The sequence below is a fragment of the Acomys minous genome (assembly GCF_964271855.1).
Source record: "Acomys minous genome assembly, chromosome: 5".
In the NCBI taxonomy this organism is placed as follows: Eukaryota; Metazoa; Chordata; class Mammalia; order Rodentia; family Muridae; genus Acomys; species Acomys minous.
This window is the reverse complement of record NC_140494.1, coordinates 6,886,355-6,903,120: the sequence shown is the minus strand read 5'-3', so window position 1 is coordinate 6,903,120 and position 16,766 is coordinate 6,886,355. Positions and strand designations below refer to the sequence as shown.

Here is a 16,766-nt window from a genome sequence, read left to right as displayed (position 1 = left end):
GAAAGGAAAGGAGAGGGGAGAAATAATACAATTATATTTTAATTAAAGAAAATTTAAAATAATGTTTGTGAATGCCTTTCTTGCTCTCATTTATAACATAAAGTCAGGATCATGTTCTACATTAGAGAATTAAAGAAGAAAAACATTTTGATAATTATAAACTCTCCTCAGCAACTGAACTGCCTAAATACACTTTGCTTGCTTCTGAATCCCTCAGCAAAACTTCCTTTCGTCTCTTTGTGGAGATTCAAACCGAAAAACCAAGTGTGGGCTTCTGAAGAAATTTGCACCAATTGAACGAGGGACTTAAACTTAGGCAAACTGATGTGACATGCTTGTCATCCAACCTTCTAGGATTTATTGATGTTACTTACATGTCCGCGGGAAAATACCGGAAATTTCTGTTCAGGCCATCTAGGACTTCCATGTCCTCTGCAGGCAACTGGAATTCAAGTACCTGTTACACAAGGAGAAAAGGGGTTCGTAAGTTTACCCTGTAATCTTGCCAATTATAAAACCTAAGTAAACTAGATTGGTACAGTGTAATATTTAAAGTATCTGATACCTTTGTAAAAGTAATGAAAGGGATCAAGCAAAATACACAGGTCATCAGGGACTATCAGGTAGAATAAAAGATCATTTTTTTTCTTTTGTGCACTATTTGGACTAATACTTTCAGAATTTCACTCAAATTATTTTGAATCTATTTATCCTCCAGGTCTTCTCCTTTCCATTTGTTCACTCTCTCGTTCCTTCTCATCCAAATGTGAGATTGCGTTTTTCCTTTTCATCCTTCCTCATTTTGTCCTTTTTGTACTGCACACTCCCTTTTGATGTTGGGATCCTAGTGCGTGGTCAGCGACCAGTTGTTACATTATGAAGAGAAGTGACTCTCCTCTCAGTAGCTACCAACTATACCCATAGCTCCTCAGCTACTGGGGCCACTGCAAGCACACCTTACCCCTGCCTACTAGAATTTTGTCCAGCTGGAGCTTGTAAATGTCTTTTGTGTACTGTAGCAATCACTATGAGTTCAAATGCACATCTGCCTTCTTGTGTCTGAAAAATTGTTTCCTTCAAGTTATTAGCATTCCTCTTCTGCAAAGATACCTGATCCTTAGGGTACGCTATATTAAAACTGACTATACGGGGAGTCTTTAATGTGCCTGTCGAATAAAAGAAGATGGCGTAACTCAGTGACTACATTGCCATGTACTTAAAAGTTCTGAGGAAGTTGGCATGGTGACACACGCCTTCGATCCCAGCACTCAGGGAGGCAGAGGCCGGCAGATCTACTTGAGTTCAAGGGTTAGCCTGGCCTACAAAGGGAGTCCTGGACAGCCAAGGCTACACAGTGAAACCCTGTTTTGAAAAAAAAAGTTCTGAAGAATCAAGAACAATAGTTGGGGCTGGAGAGGTGGCTCAGAGGTTAAGGGCACTGACTGATCCTTCAGAGGTCCTGCGTTCAATTCCCAGCAACCACATGGTGGCTCACAACCATCTATAATGTGATCCCATGCTTTCTTCTGGCCTGCAGGTGTGCACGCAGCCAGAACACTGTATATATAATAAATAAAGAAATAAATCTTAAAAAAAGAACAATAGTTATAAACATGTAAGTTAATTTATGAATTTTTCTGTATATAGTTATATTTGAACAATGTTCCTTCAAATAAACTTTCAGGCAGGAGTTGTCCAAACACAAATTATATTTTAGGTCAAAAGAACTGGCTTGAAAAACACCTCATCCTCTAAACATGTGACATTTTAAACCTCAAAACGACTTTCAAGGAAAAATTCAATGCAGATGGTACAAAGACCATCAATCAATTAAACTGAAAAAGCATTGACTGACTTTCATTCAAAATGAATAAGCACATGAGCACTAAAGGATTAAAAATTTAGAGGAATGCAAACGATAATCACAATAATTTAAGGAATAATATCATCCCATGGAGATCTTATTTCAGAAGATAAAGATGCCATTTGTGCAAGTCTGATTGGTGATGAAATGTAAATCTCTGTTTTCTTTCAGATGATGCTTTCTCTATTATCTGAGATAGATGGAGAGGAGGAAGAATTAAAAAAATATTGTATTAAAAGTTTACATAAAAATAATTAAGTTTTAAAAATAAGAAGGAATATGTTATTAACTTAGGACCAGGCACAAAGGCTTTACTCTACATTTCACTGGAAAACACCTTGAACCCAGATCCATGACTTGTGAAAATAGTCTAATATTTATTGATATTTCTGGGAATGACAGCAGAAGTAAGCATTCAATTTTACAATATGTTAACAATTCTTGTAAATCACAACCCTTGAAACAGCACATGTACAGGGAATGCTTGAAACAGCACATGCACAGGGAATGCCAGAAACAATTATTTGGGGAAAATTACAATGATTTTTCAAAGAAATCCATGGCTAGGGAAGAATATTCATCGTCCTAGATACCCGTAGCTCTCACATCACCTGAATGTTCTCTCTCATCTCACTCTCTTCATGGCTGTGAGCCAGGGCAATTACCCCACGCTGAACCTGGTAGCGAAGGGCCACCTGAGCTGGACTTCGATTGTGCTTTTTGGCCATGGCACAAAGAACAGAATCATTCAAAAGAAATGGGGAATTCTGGTCCACCCTAGAAGGAAAAGCAGAAATACTGAACTCCATCAGTTGAGTGTTCAGCTTCTTAGGGGTCTTCCAAACACATCAAGGTATCACTGCAGACAAAAGAGCATTACAAAGTTTCCATAGACCAGAAGCATCAGTACTCTGAGGAGACTTTCTAAGATGCAAATTCTCTTGTCTCCCTGAATCAGTTCAGAGCGAAGTCCTATAAATGAAGGACTTTAGAAGTAAAAATTGTTGTGCTTATATGATACCAATGCACCAAATCAATGACCAGCATGCACAATATCCCTAAGGATGCAGTTGTGCCATACATACCCTGGCTGTAACCTAACTCTCTAGATTTAAGAACAACTTAACAAGAGGGAGACTTTGCCCAGTATTGGAAACCTAGCCAATGACTGGGTGCTAGCGAAGTCCTGCATATTGGAGAAGAACTTACAACCAGAACTTTACTGAAACAGCATCATCTCTAACAGCAATCTAAACATTTGTCCTTACACCCACAGATAAATGTTGTCTTATCTCCTCATCAAGGCAAACATTCTTGGCAACAAAGACCACTATAGAAAACCACAACCAAAATCAAGAATCATGTGGCCCAGTCCCTGTAGATACATCTTCAAAATTCTCCTGAGCCTAAATCAAAGGGAACATTTCAGAAGAGAGAGGCAGAGGATTGTAGGAGCCAAAGGACCAGCAAACTTGTGAAATTATGTCACCTAGTAATATGAGAAACTACATCCAAAGAGTCGTAATCAACATGACTTCCCTAACATGAGCCAAACAAGAGTAACACCAATGAACATACCAAACTAGGAGACCAGCTCATGAGGGCCCCACCATACCGAAAGAATTACAGCTAACTGAGGAAGTCTGGACCAGGGGAGGTGGCCTTCTTCAGGGAAGAGCACACTATTTGGTTGTCCATTGTCAAAGAGTCAACTCTGAAAACATATAGGTAGCATTATATAAACTAAACAGGTTATATTTACAGACACATATGCATGAAATAGCAATGAATGGAAAAAGAGGCCAAGATTCTGAAGTAAAGCTTGGAGGGGGCGAATGTGAGGTTTTGGAGAAGTAAAACAGAAAATGATGTCATTAGAATATAATTTAAAAAATAAGTTATGCTTATTACCAGGTTTTAAGACGCTGAGACCCTAAGGCCCCATAGGCAACCAGAAGGATGTCTTTTGACTTGCAGAAGTCCAGCAGCTTGCTCTGGGTCAGATAGGGATGGCATTCTACCTACAGGTTGGCAATATAGAAATATATTGTCATTCCGTTCCATTTAATAAAACAGTTTCTACTGTGTTGTGTGTTTGTGTGTGTGTGAGTGTCTGTGTGTTTGTGTGTATGTGTGAGTGTCTGTGTTTTTGTGTGTGTGTGTGTGAGTGTCTGTGTTTTTTTGTGTGTGTATGTGTGTGTATGTATATGTGTGTTTGGGTGTGTATGTGTGTGTATGTTTGTGTGTGTGTACATGTGTATGCGTACTGGTTTCCTTTAAGGGTTGAAGAAGGTGTTATAGCCATCAAAACTTTAGAAGAGGAGCAAGTACTCTTAAATGGTTTGCCATCTTTCTAGCCCCCAATGCTTCAACATAAATATGAAAATACATATCCACAATAAATAAACCTTAAAAAGAAAAAAATTTGTACACAAATATGTGTACTTTGAAAGTAAAGAATGTAACACATTTTATGTCTTCTATAAGGTGATTTCATATCAGTGATTTGTTGTATATAGCATATATATATATGCCATCTTTCCTAGATAGAAAGGAGGAGATGAAGGAGAGATAAACTTGTCTTTGTTATGGTCCCAAGTATGGGATGAGGAATGGTCTTGTGAGAGAAGAGGTGATGTTAATCCACTAGAAGACAAACCACCTCCTGTGGGGAGCTTGATTGTTATCAGCTGAAAAGATCCTTGAGCAGACTCTGGGGGAGATATATAAGGGAGCCAGAAACAGGAGGCAGGGCCTTTGGAGACTTGGCATAGTTTTGGCTGTTCACCGCTCCACTTTGAGATGCTCCCAGAGAGTGCCGCTCAAGGAAGGCTTTGGGGCTCCAGCTCCTGCTGAGGTTCCGGGTTCTGGTTATTCCAGGTTCCAGCAGAAGAAATCCTGCTGATTATGCCAAGAGAGTTGTTCCTTGGAACTGATATCCTTACGGTTTTGTTATTCTGTAATCCTCTTCCCCTGTTGTTCTGGTTAGTCCGATTATAAGGGATATTAATAAGTCCGTAATAAAATATATTTGTTATGAAAATTGAACCTACAGTGATCCTTCTCGTTAATTGAAATTTATTCAGAAATAAATTAGAACAGAAGACCAATGTGCTTAAATGGTTGAATTGATTGAGGAAGTCACAGAAGACATGATGACTAAGATGTGGTTATGAACAAGGTCAGCTGATGTTCTGTGAGTGGACTTGATCTACCATGAAATGCCTGTGAGTAGATAACTCACCCGTCTACCCTGGATATTTTTAATAGCCTCCAGGAAGGAGTTATGCTATTGGGCCTGGGGTGATATCCATATCCACGGATTCTTACATTCATTGGGCACAGATATTGCCCTTTCGCCTTTTCTAAGACACCATCAAGAAGAGGTAAAATTGAGAAACTGTGATGCTCCCCAAAGCAGAGACAGCTGCTATGAGAATCTTGTACTTTGTGAACCTGAGGTGAACGTGAAGTTGGAAGGAATGGGCACCTGCTGTACTACAGAGAGAAGAACACGAGGAGCTCTGAGTCTCACCTGGTTGCACACAGGCTTGTACTTGAGCCCCGGCTTGTTCAAGATCATCTCCAGCTGCCTGCGGTTAAAGTTGGACACCCCGATGGACTTGGCCAGTCCTGCATCCTTACACTTCTCCATGGCCTAGAGAAGGAGGATTTATATAGGGTCAGTGTATACATTCATCAAAGCGTGTGCGAACGTTTTACACCACACTGACAGGAACTGGAGTCATTTTGGGATGAAGAGCTCTCAGCTGAGGAAATGCCTCCCCACGATTTGCATGTAGGCAAGTGTGCAGGGCATTTTATTAACTAGTGATTGATGTGGGCGGACTCAGCCCACTGTGGGTGGTGCTACCCACTCTTCCTTGGCCTCTGCTTCAGTTACTACTGTCTAGGTTCTTGCCCTGTTTGAGGTTTCCTGACTTCACTCAGTGATGGACTATGATGTGGAACCATAAGCTGAAATAAATCTTTCTCTGTTCAAGTTGCTTTTGGCCATGGTGCTTTATCACAGCAGTAGAAACCCTCACAGAGACATTCAGTTAATATGAGTGAAAAATAGAATTGTTAAAAGAACTGTCTAGAAATGGCAATGTATATCCCCCAAAAAGGCTAAACACAAAGTCCTACAAAGTATTTTAAAAACTAAACTCAAAGAAATCAATCTAATTTAAAAATGTGTTATGAGACCGAAGAGGTAGTTTAAAAAAGAAGAAAGATATGTGGTTAAGAAATACTTTTTAGAATATTCAATATCCACAGCTATCAAGAAAATGCAAATTAAAACAATTTTGAAACTTAATCTTATGTCACTCAAAGAAAACATGCTGGTCTAGATATGGAGAAAATGGAACACTTGTTCACTGTTGGGACGCGTGAAAATTGGTACAAATACTAATGAAATTGATTTGGAGCTTCCTCATAAAGCTAGAAATATGTCTACCATAGGATACAGCTATACACTAGAGGTATATCCTCCTGCTAGGATACTTTCTCATTCATATTCATTACTGCCCCACTCACATTATCCAGGAAATGGAACCACCTAGATTCCATCAAGGGATAAAAAGGTAAGTTAAACTTGCTCCATATACACAATGCAATTTTAGCCATCTGTAAACACAAATAAAATTATTAAATTACCAATTCCTATTAAAATTATCTTGCATTTTGTAAATAGATAGAGCTGGAAATAAATATTCTGAGTGAGGCACCCCCCCAAAAAGTAAGAGGAATGTCACATGTTTTCTCTTATATGTGAATCTTAGCTTTGAATCTTCAGATATGCATTTAAATTAGAGCATATGTAGAGGTCAGAAAACAAGAAAATGGCCACTGAGGGGTAGATTTTAAGGGAGAGTAGAACACAGTTGCGGTGAGAGCAGAATGGGGAGTAATAGAGGGAGTGTTAAGTGGTGCAGGGATGGGAAGGCAAAGTAGAGAAGGCGGTATGGAGGAAATAACCAACTCTGCAGTCTTAGGAAAAAGCCAAATGGGAACCTACTACTGATAAAAGCTCATATATACATGTGTGGAGATAGAGGGAGTTTAAATGGAGTTACTCCCAAAGTGGGGAGAGTATCCTTTCTAGATACCATCAAATAAAGATGGTATCTTCCGAGATTACCAAATCCAAAACCAAGTGTTGTTGGTTAGTCCTTTTAAATCAAATTTTTGATCCCTGGAGTATCATAACCCCTTCCCTTCAATGATACAAGTTATTGTCTTTGCTCTTCAGTATGCTCCATAACTTGATGGTAAGATATTATTGCTGCTGATACCATGTAGTTAACTGACGGGACACAATGAAATAACTCTTGTAGTGACTGGTTAGCTTTTAAAGTGCTGGAAGGTGCTATGTACACTAATGAGGAATAGAACTAATCAGCAGTCTTACTTAGCTGTACACTCTGTGAGCTTCAATAATGACCAGCCTTGTAAGGTATGTCCATTGGAGCAATGTGGCCACAGCTGCTTTTGGAATTACTTTCTGATTGGATTTAAAGATGACTCCACAGGATATACCTCATGTCTAGTACTGTTAACTGAACCAAGAATCTGCAACTGGCTAGGTCATAGGTTCTCAGGGATCGCCAACTACCATTTTGCTAAATGGATATACTGGTAAACTACCCACTAAATATTTATCTTTCTATAGCCCAAACCTTGCCAGAAAGCTTTATGCAGTAGATAGCAATTAATACAACCTCACAATAGGTCAAAGTGTAGAACATAAGAGACTGTGGGTTGCTTAGCCCTAATCAGAAATCTGTATCAACGGTCCTTCCCTAAGGTCAGGGATCAGCATAAATTGGGGGTAGAAAGATAAAAAAGTCTCACATGGAGTGGAGGACTGCTGTGACACTGATTGTTTTTATGTCAAGGTTTTATACACATGAACTCACAGCAGCTGTACCTGAGTGAGAAACTCACACAAGGTTAAAGCCATCCAAAATTCCAACATAGGTCAGATGGGTCTCGTAGACTCCCACCCCTAGCTGAGGCACTGTTGTCGATTGCAGCCTGCTGGAGGAGGGAGACTCAGTTTTCGTGATGCTCAGCTTCTGACAGCAAGCCCATCTTACAGGGCATCACTGCTGCACAGGCAAGCAGTCCTAAGTGGACTGACTCGGTGGGTTCAAAGAAGAGCACATGTGTCGGAATGAGAGTGTTGATGAGCAGGAGTTGGAGTGGAGGATGAATGAACAGATATGATTAAAACACACTCACGTATGATAATACTTCAGCGAGCTCTCCCTCTCAATTATATTCCAATCTTCACTTCTGTTTCTCTCTATTTAGTCACATATTCTGTCCCACTGCGTCAGGGAAACACCTGTGACCACAGGATGCTCTCTAGACTCATGGGTGCGTACTTCATTCTCAGAAGTGAAATTGGAACTCTGGGTTTCTCTGAGGCCTCCCCTTTATTTACTCACCTCCCATGTAGCACAGAGATCTACTGTGTCAAATAACAGTTTTCCATTTTCATCTTTTGGGTACATTGCGTCTGATGGCTGTAATAAAAGCAGTTGTTATAGAAATCTCAACAAATTCATGCATTCCCCCCGCCCCCACTGCAATGGCCTTAGGAATCCATTGGAAATGAGAAAGTAAGCATCCATGAAATAAGTGAAGTGCAACATCATTTATCATTTGAATAGACAAAGTTAGTTAGGGTATGTGATGCAAATGACCTACCTTAATTGACACTGGGTAATGGATAAGATAGAGATCAACATAGTCTAGTTGAAAGTTTTTCAGTGACCTTTCTAAGCCAACTTCAACCAGTTCTGGCCGATGGAATGTACACCAAAGCTGTACGGTTAAAGAATGAAAGTTATCATAAAAATAATCAGAATTGAGAAATTTCATAGTGAGTACAAAATAATAACCCCAGGGCATATTGTTTATTTCAGTTGAGCTATGTGATCTGATCTATCTATGTGAACTTCAGAATATTACTGGTCACTAATAGCCAGTACAACTATGGGAAAGACACCACTAAAGGGATAAAATTTATCAACTCACAATGTTCAGATATATATAAATTTCCATCCCCTTAATTTTGTGGAAATATGTTAACATTTTTATTAACATAAATCATCATAAATGTGCTATGGATGGTTAATAATCATTGAATGCAAATTTTTGTGAGTTGGATGGATGTCATTTAACATTCCATGAACTCTTATATTTTCAGTAGGAAATATAAATATTAATATTTTAATTGTTCAGGATATTCTACAACACCCAAAAGTATAAGGAAAACTCGAAATTGGCCAAAATTATTTCTGCATTCACAGGTTAGACTGAATCATGCTGCATTATCCAGGGATAAGAAAAGCAAAGGAATTGAAAACCATACATTTGTAGAGAATAAGAATCCTATGTTTCTCCATGATTTAAACTGAGCCTTAAATGTGGATAAATGTTATGCAAATAAGCACATTTCATAAAGGAACTATGTAATTTTAGATTTTTTATATTGTATTTCACTAATTCGTACACTAGCCTTCTACATGCACAATACCTTTGTAGTGAGAAATATGTCTTCTCTCTTCACAACACCGTCTGCAATCTTGCTTCCAATAGCCTGCCCTGTCTCCTTTTCATTTTGGTACACATAAGCAGAATCAATATGGCGGAACCCGGTATCTATTGCTTTTTTGGTAGACTCAAAAGTCTTACTCTTTGGAACCTAGAGGAGAAAACAAGGGGATGGTTTGGACACAGATGACCCAAGAGGTGTAATTTTGAACATCATCTTCAAGCCTTTTATTTAAATGACAAGGGATTAGTTTCTAGAACTGGAGTTCACACTTTGCTTTTCCATAAGGCTTTACAGAGCTTCCAATGAGCAACACTGAAATACATAGGCAGAAGCAATCATTTTCTCAGTGTTTGTTGTGGGGTATTTACCAGAGAACCCTGCTCGGACACAGGTTTATGCCAATGGAAGTATTAGTCAGCCAGTGACTACATTGGATGTTCAGGATTCCAGTGTAGCACTGAACCATCTTTAGGGTGAGCTTTTAAGCACAAAACCCCTATCCTGAGTTGAGGTCAATCAGTTAACAAGAACAGTCAGCCAGAAGCTGAACCACAGAAGCCAAAAAGCTAGGCTAGTTCATTTAGAGACTTCAATAACTATGAACTAGCCCTTTGTTTTAGTTTTGACAGGTAGTGCTTGTTTAGTCTTACAGCCTGAATAGCACTTCCATCAAGGAGTCAGTTGTAATAATGTCTGGGGTCCTGTCACATTCCTCATTGGTTCTAGAGAGTGAGTCAAATCATGAACTCATCCTGCTTTAGTTTAAGATATATCTGTCTTTTTCCAGTTCATGTCTGAGGATGGTTGGACCATGACCCTGTCTTCATTCACTTAGTGTACACAAGATTCAGGATAATGTGGAGGGGCAAGAAGTGGCAGGCCCTAGGGACTCAATGAAACAATTCTACCCACCCTGAAATGGTGCCTTTAAAAACTAGCAAGTACTTTTATCCTCCACAAGAAGGCTGGGTCTTGATAAAGTCAGCTTTTTTCATAATTTGCTGGGGTGTTAGTCTCTCACTTGGATCCATTCCTGGGTAAGAGCTATCTGTTTTAGATTCATTTGAGCACAAACTTGCCATCTGGCTGAGATATCCCATGTCATGTTGTCCGAGTCTAGGTTAATATACCTTTGTTGGAACAACTCAGAAAGTTTTGTAGACCCCAGATGAGTAGCTGGTGAAAGTTTAGTCACTCAATAGTCCTGCCAATTGTTTCTAGGAGAATGAGCTTTGCCTCTGGTGTCCTCCATCAACCTGTGCATTTGAGCTGTTCTTTCTTTCTTTCTTTCTTTCTTTCTTTCTTTCTTTCTTTCTTTCTTTCTTTCTCTTTCTTTTGACATGGATTCTAAGGTCATGGTATGTCATCAGAATATCAACATGTCCCTTTGGGCTTAAGATTGTTTTTTCAGCTCCCATGTCAGAAGCCCAGCAGTGGAGGACAGCAATTTGTGGGGGAAGGTAAATAGCCTCTAATAGGGTCGAGATTTTTAAATTTTCATTTATTTCCAGACATAAGAAGCCCCCTTTCTCTATTGATTATTCTGTAAATATAGCTGGTAGTAAAAGCATACTGACTGATGCTCTGTGCATATGGTGGTAGACTTTCCTTTTCCCCATCTGAGAGTCTGAGTCTGGGGGACTTGGCTTGTTTAATGTAACAACTGTAGCTCTTATGTACTTGGTTTTATTTTTATCTGTTGAAAGTCATGGATGAGCACCTGAATCATCAGGCAAGACTGTAACTGAATAGATGGTGGTGATTTTCTTAAACTAGACTTGAGGGTTGGTCAGGAATAGGGCTTGGTCCTGGGTCACACAGTCATTAGATGGCCCAGGTTCTGGCTCTACTCGGAGGAGAGCTGGAACTGTTTCATGGGGTATAAGATTTTGATGCTTAGTTACCTGTTTGCTTTCTTTATTAAATTAGCAGGTACCATTACAGTTATTAGACAAATGGGCCATCCAGTGGCTATAGTGTCTCATCATTTGGACAGGTATGTCCTAGGGTATTTCTATGGCCCCAAAGTTGGGATTAAAGCCCTTTTTGTCTTTTGTTTAGTCTCATTCAAGATTAGGGATTATGGCCATGCCCCTTGTGCTGGTGTGTAGAGGTCTTGCCATTTCCACAAACTCTGGTATTCAGAGGCAGCAATATTCACCTGCACCTAGGAAATCTCAAATCTGTTACTTAGTCTTTGGAGTTAGGATCTGAAGAATGGGAGTGATCCTAATGTGCTTTGTTTTCCTCCTTTCAGTTAGTAGTGAAGTTATGTTTCATTCTACAAAGTTGGGCTTTCTTAGGCAACAGTTTGTAGGCGAAGGTTTGTAACTCCTGCAGTAGTCCCTCAGTGGCCCTTATATGCTCTATTTTCCTAGGAGACCTCTGATAGAGGGAAAGAACTATGTATTTAGTATGTTTATAACTTGGGGCAACCTGGTCTAGTTATGTTGCCTGCAGTAATCTCCCACTGGGTCTGATTATTTGACAGCAAAGATGGGGTGACTCGCCTCTGACAATGAGAGGTGGAAGAATGCATCTTTCAGGCCCAAGACAGTGCATACCTACCTCTCTGGAAGGATCAGGTTTATGAGAATCAGAGGTTCCAGGTTTCATCATAGGCAGGAAAGGTGTATTCTAGGGTGGTAGGCAGGACACTAAGGTGTCTGTCTGTCTCTTTAAGCAAGGAAGTATAGACTGTAATTTTCCCTTTTGTTTCCTGGGTCATTGAGCATTATTTAATCTGGAGGTAGCTGAACTCATTAGGTGAACAATTATAGAAGCTTCGTGGTGGGCCAATCCCAGGGTGTTGAGTCCTGACAGAGGGTGGGATACCAACATTTTTCTTGGCATGTCTGAGTCTAATTGCATCTCATCATCAGAGAAGGTGACAGCAGCTTTCAGTTTATGCAAATGGTCTTGTCCTAATCAGTTCTGTGTTGCTAAACACTCTTTGAGCTACCTCCAAGAACTGGGGCCTACTTCTAGTGTTTTTAATTGTTAAAACAACTTTAGTAACTTTTTTTTTTAATATCAGGGGCTAACTGTAACAAAGGAAATCTTTTTAGTAGCTGTCTTTGGTCCTTTAAAAAGGACCTGGAAATTGTTTAAGCTCTCCTTGGTCAGTGTTGGACAGAAGGGAAAATCTGTTCTGTCTATATTGTGTTGTCTTGCAGTAACCCTCTTGCCCAGCCCAAGAGGTACTTTGCTGCTGTTGTGTTTGTTTTGTTCTGATTACTTGTTTTCATTACTTTTTCTGAGAATGGTGGGTTTTACAGATTGTTGGTTAAAAAGGACACGTAAGTCATGAAGTTTGAGGAAGGAGTGTAGCTTTCTCTTTTCCTTCAGGCTCAGGTCAGCAAACCTTTTCACCTTTCCCGAAGCTGCTTGGAGCAGGTATGGAGCAGAGAAGAGGCAGTGCTCAACTGGGGGAACTATGTCCCCCTCGCTGTAAGCACTCCTCTTAGATGTCAGGGGCCCTGGATGAGAAGCCTAGCCTCTTTTCCTCTCTACATGGAGGCCTACCCAGACCATGAACAGGAGTCAAAGAACAAAACAAGCAAATACCCTTGGACGCTGAATCAGCAACCTCGTCTTAACTTCTTGTGTGTCCAGACAGAAGGCACCTTAACCAAATTTACCTCTGGAGGTTACAGACCAGGTGACTTCCTTGGGGATGTAGGTGTCAGACCTCCTGAAACTTTAGGCAACGATTAATCAAAGGGATCCCCGGGGGATGTGGACGGAACAGTTTAGGTTCTGCACCCCCTAACAGTCCCTTGACCACCGCACTCTTCTCTCTCCAAGTGGTTCTGAGACCACCAATGTCTTGAGAGCTGGTCACTGGAATCTCTATAAATGGTGCAAGGCAGTCACCAGGGAAGACTGCTTGGTGTTGGACCATAGAAAGCCAATGTTAGCTGACTAGAGGCTACACTGTGTGTTCAGGATTCCAGCGTAGCACAGAGTGTTATTCAGGGTAAGCTTTTAAGTACAAAATCCATATCCTGGGTTAACATGCTTCAGTTACCATTAATAGTTAGCTAGAGGCAGAGTTACTGAAGCCAAAATAAATAAATAAATAAATAAAAAATAAAATAAATAAAAAAGCAAAGATGGTACATTTAGAGACTTTCCCGTAACTATAGACTTTGACAGGTTAGACCATTGTTTCAGTTTTGGTAGGTGGTACTGTCTACATTTTGATTTACAGCATGCATGGCACTTCGTTCGCAGAGTCAGCTGTGCTGAAGTCTGGGGACCTACTATGGTGCCTGTTACTTTACTTCATTGCTTATGCATGTGGAACAATAAATAGATGCCAATATTTGTCTTAGTCTCTTTTTATTAATAATAAGAATTTGGCAACCAGGAATCTCTTTACATACAGGAATGTGCATGCAATTATAATCACCCCTTATTTAATGCTCTGACATCCCCCCGGGGTCTCTTCTCCCACCCTCCCTCCTTCCCTTCCTCCCTTCTCTCTCTCTCTCTCTCTCTCTCTCTCTCTCTCTCTCTCTCTCTCTCTCTTACGATGTAATTCCTGGGTCCTAGGGATAGAATTCTGGGAAAGAGGTTTAAGTTTTATCTGCTGAACCATCTTGCCCACTCATGTGTTATTGACATAGTAATATTAAAGAAGAATATGAGCAGAGTTGAAATCTTCCTGAAAGGAAGTGTGGAAGTAATGAAGTACAGGTTTCTATGAGAATTCTTCCAAGGAGTTGTTATGAGAATTTTTCAAAGGAAGGTGCAGACCTTTCATTCCGCCAACCTTGAAATAAGAATGTGTCTACATTTCATGAGAGATGTGTCTACAAAAAAATCTCTTAAGTCAGATCCTAAAGTTTCTCTAGGCACTGATTTCCTTCACCCCTGTGGTAGCACACAGAACATTCTGCTTGTCCAAAGGAAACCAGATTCCCACATTCACTGCTAGCAGAGGCAGTCAAGACATAGTTAATATTCCTAATACTTCTGAAATGGAAAACAACAACTAGATGTCAGTAAGAGCGAGATTGGTAAAAGGACTAGAACAGAAAGCTACTGTGGTTTCAGTGTTTGGAACACAGACCTTTACTCTGTGTCGCAAAATAAATTACAGGTGGGAAATTTTATAATCTACAAATGTGCATTTAGAAATGCTAAATTACCTTCATCCTGTGAGGGGTTCTCTCCACTTAAAGCACAAGTTCTTTCTTTCCAGAGATCAGTCTAAGGTAGAGTTTTATATTATTGTCTTTTATTTACATTTGGATAATGGTTTGAATGTTTATTTCTTAAGGGTAAAGCAAACAATGGTATAGATTAATTCCTGTACAGTTTAATAACTTTAGAAACTCACTTTTAATAAAGTTACAATAAAAGAATTGTTCCTCTTCCACCAACAGCCTTCCTGTCTTAGCTGTGTGCAATCCATCCAGGGGAAACTTTAATGGGATACTTTGTTCTGCCTTGCTCTTCACACTATGATGGTTACTGCAGAGCAGTCGCGTTCTTCTGTCGTCCTCACAATTATACAAGAGGTCTGAGCATGAACGCTAAATTCAGTTAACTTGTTCTGTGGCACACAGCTGAGTAGGACAAGGAAGATCTTAGACTACTGGTCTGGGCTACTAAGTTCTCTACTTTGTGTACTTCATATTGTATTATCGTCTTCATCAGCACAAGAGCCCAGAGCTCACAGAAGCCTTCCCTAAGATTGAAGCTTTCCCAGGCCTGATGTTTTACAGTCATGTAAATTTCCCACAGTTGTCTGTATTACGTGGGAAATTCTACTTATATCAATTTCAACATTTATTATTAATTGCTGGAGACTTCCCTGCAGAACAGAACAACTCCCCTACTAATTACTCTATGCTTTTCATTTCCAGTAAATTTCTTTCTTTCTTTTTTTTTCTTTAAAGATTTGTTTATTTATTATGTATACAGTGCACATCAGATCACATTATAGATGGTTGTGAGCCACCATGTGGTTGCTGGGAATTGAACTCAGGACCCTGGAAGAGCAGCCAGTGCTCTTTACCACAGAGCCATTTCTCTGGCCCTCCAGTAACTCTCAACACACCCATTTTTCTAGTGTTTTCCCCTACTGTGAGCAAGGAAGAAAGATGCCCTGAACTGCAGAAATAAACAGATAAACAACACCCAAGTCAAAGAGGCTATGAGGCAGTTCTGTCGAGTCATGACTCTCATGTTTAGAAGGAAGCTAAGACATGAACTAAAACATAGAAAACGCAGTACCCAGAACAATCAATCACCAACGGCATAATGAGACCCTGTTAGGGTAAGCTCTAGCTATTTTAATTGTTAACATAGAATAGCCTCAGCTAGCAGAATCTGAGAACCAGAGATGAAAAAAAAAAAAAGGTTCAGCTCCCACATATCATATGTCAGCTTTCTTTTGACACCCTCCACCCCTAAGCCCGCATCTTTCGTTACCTCTGGATTATGGGCAGTGCCGTAGCCCAGCACAGGCATGGTGTGACCATCACTGAGTCTCACGCAGCGCTGTTGGGAATGCATTGTTCCTCCCTCCTCTGATTGTGCACATGCCACATAATTTTTCTTTCAGTTATGGAGGGTTTAGAGGAAGGGAAGAGTCTATTGCCAAGAATCTGTTCAATGTTTAGCCACCAGCATGTGGGAGGACAGAGGCTGATGATACAAAGCAAATGGGCTTAGGGGTCAGAACCAGTTTCAGTTACATGTTTTTGTTTTTTTCCACAAGGTAGAGCCACTGAAATGGAAACTATTAGTTTTAAATAACTTTTCTCTTCATGATCTCCATATTACTATAGTAATAGTAATGTTGAATAACTATCAACAGTTAGAAACCATCATAATTGTTTTTAACATTATGTTCTCTTTTCCCTCTCTCCTCCTCCCCTGTGTTCTCTCTCTCTCTCTCTCTCTCTCTCTCTCTCTCTCTCTCTCTCTCTCTCTCTCTCTGTCTCTCTCTCTCCCTCAAGTGCACATGATGGGATGGAGACATCATATCCCTTGAAGGTGGAGTTACAAGTGTTTGTGTGCTGCCTGGTGGAGATGACTCTCTGAACTCTGGTCCTCTGATAGAAAGCAAGCTCTCTTAACCATAAGCCATATTGCCAGCACTGAAATTTTTTTGTTCTTGGTATATATTGTTTTTTGCATTATAATTAATATGGTTATGAATTGTGTATTCCATGAAAAAATAAAATATTTTTGTAACATACACAGAAAGGAATAAAGAATAGTTTCATTCATTACTACTCACTCAGGCCCAAAATTAAAAAAACTATTTAAATTATGTCAAAACATTTTCAGTATTTTCTTTTTTTTTTCTTA

The 16,766-nt window shown here is 39.8% G+C and overlaps 1 protein-coding gene across 3 annotated transcripts in view; it reads right to left on the bottom strand.

Moving 5' to 3' along the window:
• LOC311597686 (aldo-keto reductase family 1 member C1-like) overlaps positions 1-16,031 on the bottom strand; it is a 59,568-nt gene extending 43,537 nt beyond the window's left edge. The window contains exons 1-5 of one of the 3 annotated variants that reach the window (XM_084781916.1): positions 15,882-16,031; positions 9,417-9,584; positions 8,585-8,701; positions 8,323-8,400; positions 5,400-5,522 (exon numbers count right to left, since the gene is read on the bottom strand). In XM_084781916.1, the coding sequence (XP_084638042.1) occupies positions 5,400-5,522; positions 8,323-8,400; positions 8,585-8,701; positions 9,417-9,584; positions 15,882-15,965 (570 nt within the window). In that variant the 5' untranslated portion in view covers positions 15,966-16,031. The remainder of the gene's footprint in view (positions 1-5,399; positions 5,523-8,322; positions 8,401-8,584; positions 8,702-9,416; positions 9,585-15,881) is intronic. The other 2 variants (XM_084781914.1, XM_084781915.1) reach the window with 2 other exon arrangements.
• Positions 16,032-16,766: the final 735 nt, after the last annotated feature.